Genomic DNA, 4,313 nt, shown 5'->3' on the forward strand with positions numbered 1-4,313 from the left:
TGCCTCAAAATTCTGGATGATCAGAAAAAAATCGTTTCAGTCTTAAGTCAAACGTGAATTAATTCTGTTTGAATAAGAAAAGCGACAAACCTTGAAATTCTAAGGTTCTCAGTCTAAAAGAAAAAAGGGAAACTTTTCTTGTGCGTCCATATTTAAGACTGTGTAAAAGAGAGAATCTTTGAACAATTTGAATTAGGTAGAAATTGTTCTCAGTATTTTTGAGCAGAAAAGCGAAAATCGTCTCAGTTTTACAAAAAACGTGAACCCGATTGCTAGAGGTTTTTGCCTCAAAATCCGCAGTTGGTAGAAAAAATCTCACTCTGACCAGAAAAGGTGGGTGAAACCTTTTATTGGCCTCCAGCTTTGGGGTTGTTGGAGAGCAAATTTACTTACTTTTATATATATATAAGTAATCTTTGTTTCCTACGGAAAAAGGCTATCGACCCAATCGGTCTTTCTGCCCTTGTTTAGTACATATGTCTTAGCCTAGCTATTCTAAAATTAATTTCTATCCCTAACACTCGTATAAATTAGACAGCTATAAAAAAATGAAAAATGAAAATTCCTGGCTCACAAAACACACATATCTCAGTCCTTAGTTCAGTTGCGTTTGTAGGTGTTCCAGTAAAGTATCTGTTGGGGAACGAAAACGGGAGTGTTTTGTCGGTCTTGTGAGGCAAAGGGGATCCAGTATGGTCCAGTTGTGGGGGTTGTTTGTCCATTTTGTCTGCAAGTGTTTTAGTCTTTCCGCGATTTTTGTCATGTTTGTGCGTTCGTACAGTAGTTGGTTGGAGGGGTTGTGCAGTGGGTTTTGGGGGTGTCTTATTCGTGTTATTAGTCTTAGTGCAATTTGTTCTGTTGTTTGTACGTATTCTCGTATCTCAAAATTAACGTTTTGAGTCCCAATATTTCGAGGCAAAATAAAAGGTTTCATTTACATTCCGCTTCAGCTTGCAATGAGTTGTTATTTGAACTCAATTGAGATTGAAACACTCAAATGCAACGTAAATGAAAATGAGCATTGTAGGAGTAAAAATGCGCTGATACCGACTGGCAAGGGTAGAAAATGGAAAATCGCTCCCGCCAAGGATGGCGTGCATTGTGAAAAAATTCCATTGAGCCCATGCTGATGAAAATCAACCCTCGCGTGCTCTACACGCGTTCCCACGTTCCGAGCACGCAGATTGTTTGCACCCCTACTGGCGCTGACGTCACACATTCAAGTTGCACTCACCCGGCTTAAGATTCATGGCGAGTCGAGAGATCGAACCCAAAGTTCCCACAGTTTGCGTTCCTGCAATGTGCACCTGGCTTTTCTGCCTCACTATAAAACCCACATCGCCTATGGCGGATGCTTCATTCCAACTCGAACAGTCGACTTGAACGTACGACCCGTTAAGTGTTTAGTTTTCTTTTATTTCGTCAATCAGTGTCGAGTTTTACGTGCGCTCTAATCATGTCCAGTGTGGGTGTTTACGAGTATGCATCAGTGGTGCAGCATCGCAATCTTCAACAGTCCCTGGACAGCAAGCCGATGTCCAAGACCATGCAGTACCGCAAGGTGATGAAGCCTTTGCTGGAAAGGAAACGTCGGGCTCGCATCAACCGGTGCCTGGACGAGCTCAAGGAGCTGATGATCTCCGCCTTGGCCATGGACGAGGAGAACGTCACCAAGCTGGAGAAAGCCGACATCTTGGAGATCACCGTGGCGCATCTTCAGAAGCTCAAGCGCCAGAAAAGCCTCTTCTCCACTCCCAGCGTGGACACCGATCGGTTCCGAGCCGGCTTCACCAACTGCGCCAAAGAAGTCTCCAGAGTTCTGGCTTCCACTCCCGGAGTGAACATTCATTTGGGCACCAAGCTCATGACCTACTTGGGACATCAACTCAATGAGCTGGACAGCTTCGCAGCGACTCATCCAGAGCCTTTAATGGTAAGAGTGGGCCCCTCAAGCGACTCAAGCGATGAAGCCTACAACCTGCCAATGAGTCCGCCTTCTTCCAGAGGCTCACCCTCACCCATCAACGTCACAGACACTGATAAGGTTTGGAGGCCGTGGTGAATCGAGCTCAGTTTCTTTCTCTATTAAGTTTCCGTTTGCAATTTATGATTCGTTTTGGGTCTCAGTATTTCCATTGAATGCGCTGTTTGAAGCTTTAATTAACGCTAAGTTATCTGTGATATAGCTTTAAGTACTCCAGGAAATGATTGTTGTATTGGTACAAAATACAAGTTTGTATGCACTGTGATAGTAGTAGGTAGTCGAGCGAAATGGTTTATTGAATATAAAACAACTTGAATATGAAACAATGTGTTTGATTGCTTTGATTTCCCAGTAACAGGTGAGTACCTACAGTTTTTTTAAAGATTCTTGGTCTGGTTGCATTTTTGCAATGCAGTTTCAGTCATTTATTGTCTTTATTCATCTAAAAAACAATTCTTAATAATAAAAAAAAAGAATCTAAAACTAAAATCACCTTAGGAAATGCACGTTTCACAAAATTTAAACATAGGATTGACAAATTAGACACGCCTAATGTAATTTACAAAATAGACTGTTTGAATTGTGATAACACATTCATAGGTCAAACAGGACAATATCTAAAGAAAAGAATATACGAACTTATGTTCGTATGGCTATATACTTATGTATAGCCTAAGAAAAAATAACGAAAATGATACAGCATTAGCACAGCATGCACAACAGAAGTTGCACAATTTTCATTTTGATAACACAAAAATGCTGATTAGCGAGAGTAATTATAATAAGAGAAGAGTCCATGAAATGACACAGATTAAAAAACATAACAATGCTATGAATTTCAGATTGGATACCGACAATCTTAGCTCAGTATATCATACATTAATTAAATGAAATAAACATAGAATATTAAGTAACACCCGGTATATTGAAGAATTTTGCAAATCAAAAATAATATCCTCAGAATGCAAAGAAAAATAGCTGAAAGTAACAGAAATCAATATAAACAGTATTTTATTCGCTTTGTGTCCAAAATGGACAAAATTAATACTCCAAATGTATGCCAAGGCTTAAAGCAGCAACAACGCTACACTTATAAGTAAAAATATTTAACTATCTGAACGAAGAATTCTAGTCTTCCCAAATTTGATTGTCCTGACTAATCACCTGTTAGGCCTAATTAATTTCAGAATGTTTTAAAGTATTGCAATTGTGATGTATTTTAATGTGTGATATGATGAGGCCGTTGACGAACTGTGGTTGTTTTTTAAATTAATGACAATTTTTTTTAACTATCTGTTATTTTAGAAAAACTGATGATGGTGGAAAAATACACCAAAACTGAAAAATAAATGACTGAAACCCAGGAATAAATTTTGATTTGGAATTGAAACACAGTCGGGAAAGTATATACAACAAAAGGCAATAAAAAAACGTTCATTGTGCGTGTAAAAACAACTACTCATGAAAAATCAATGTGCAAGATGCATGAAACTAGTCAACTCTCAAACAAACTTTCCTGCCCGAACTCCATGGAAACCCGTTTAAATCACCCTTTAATAAATCCATACCTTTTCCTGCTGTTACTGCAACGTCCCGCTTTCACTGTCGCATCGTCAAATTGACAAAACCCCTAAAATCGCTGAAACAATGAATTCGTAAAAAGTAGGTAGTGAGTGAGAAAAATGGACAAATACGGACGGCGCATTGTTCCCGTTCCTCCATGGATCCCGGTAGCGGATCAGGACATACAAAGTCCCCTGGACATAGCGAGTATTACGAATAGTGTCGAATATCCAGCGTTGTTTGCCAAAAAATCCTGGACGCAGGGAGTCCCAGAAAAAGACACGCAAGTCTACTGGCGACCGTCTGAAACCATAGGTGAGCTTCTAAAGCAGTATTCTCCAGAAATCTGGAGCAAAAACCTGATTGGATTGATTTAGGATCAGCGTTTACTCCGCAAGCTCAAAATCTTCGCATTCAAGATCTGCCGACGAAGAAGAGAAAAGATCGGCCCAGCCCTTTAGGAGCCGATGGTATAACGGTTGAATTTGTGTAGGTAATGCGCGGATAACAGGGGGATTTTGCAGGAAAACTGCAATACCCGCCGAAAAAATCGCGCAAAGAGCTCGAAGAAGACGAGAGGAAGCAGCAGTTGGTGCAGCAGAAGAAGGAGGTTCTAGTGCCGGGCATTATAGATGTTGAATACTTGCTGTCGGGCCAATGGCATCGCGACCAGAAAGCCAAAATGGAAAAACGGGAAAAGGAAAAGGCCATGAGGAGAAAACTTAACTTGCTCAAATGGGAAGGATTTCCAGACGAATCAGGGTAG

General features: G+C 40.3%; 2 protein-coding genes across 2 annotated transcripts; both read left to right on the plus strand.

The window, feature by feature from the left end:
- The first annotated feature begins 1,264 nt into the window (after positions 1-1,264).
- Positions 1,265-2,307, plus strand: LOC109545385 (enhancer of split mbeta protein). Its single transcript, XM_019916049.2, has one exon. The coding sequence runs from the start codon at positions 1,457-1,459 to the stop codon at positions 2,060-2,062; it is 606 nt and encodes a 201-aa protein (XP_019771608.1). The 5' UTR covers positions 1,265-1,456; the 3' UTR covers positions 2,063-2,307.
- A 1,089-nt stretch (positions 2,308-3,396) lies between these two features.
- LOC109536014 lies at positions 3,397-4,313 on the plus strand. Its single transcript, XM_019898559.2, has 3 exons — positions 3,397-3,862; positions 3,925-4,017; positions 4,072-4,313. Exons 1-3 carry the CDS (start codon positions 3,667-3,669, stop codon positions 4,311-4,313), a joined length of 531 nt encoding a protein of 176 aa, XP_019754118.1. The 5' UTR covers positions 3,397-3,666.

This window comes from Dendroctonus ponderosae, unplaced genomic scaffold, assembly GCF_020466585.1.
Source record: "Dendroctonus ponderosae isolate FM_Combo_2020 unplaced genomic scaffold, Dpon_F_20191213v2 Dpon_F_20191213_2, whole genome shotgun sequence".
Classification (NCBI taxonomy): domain Eukaryota; kingdom Metazoa; phylum Arthropoda; class Insecta; order Coleoptera; family Curculionidae; genus Dendroctonus; species Dendroctonus ponderosae.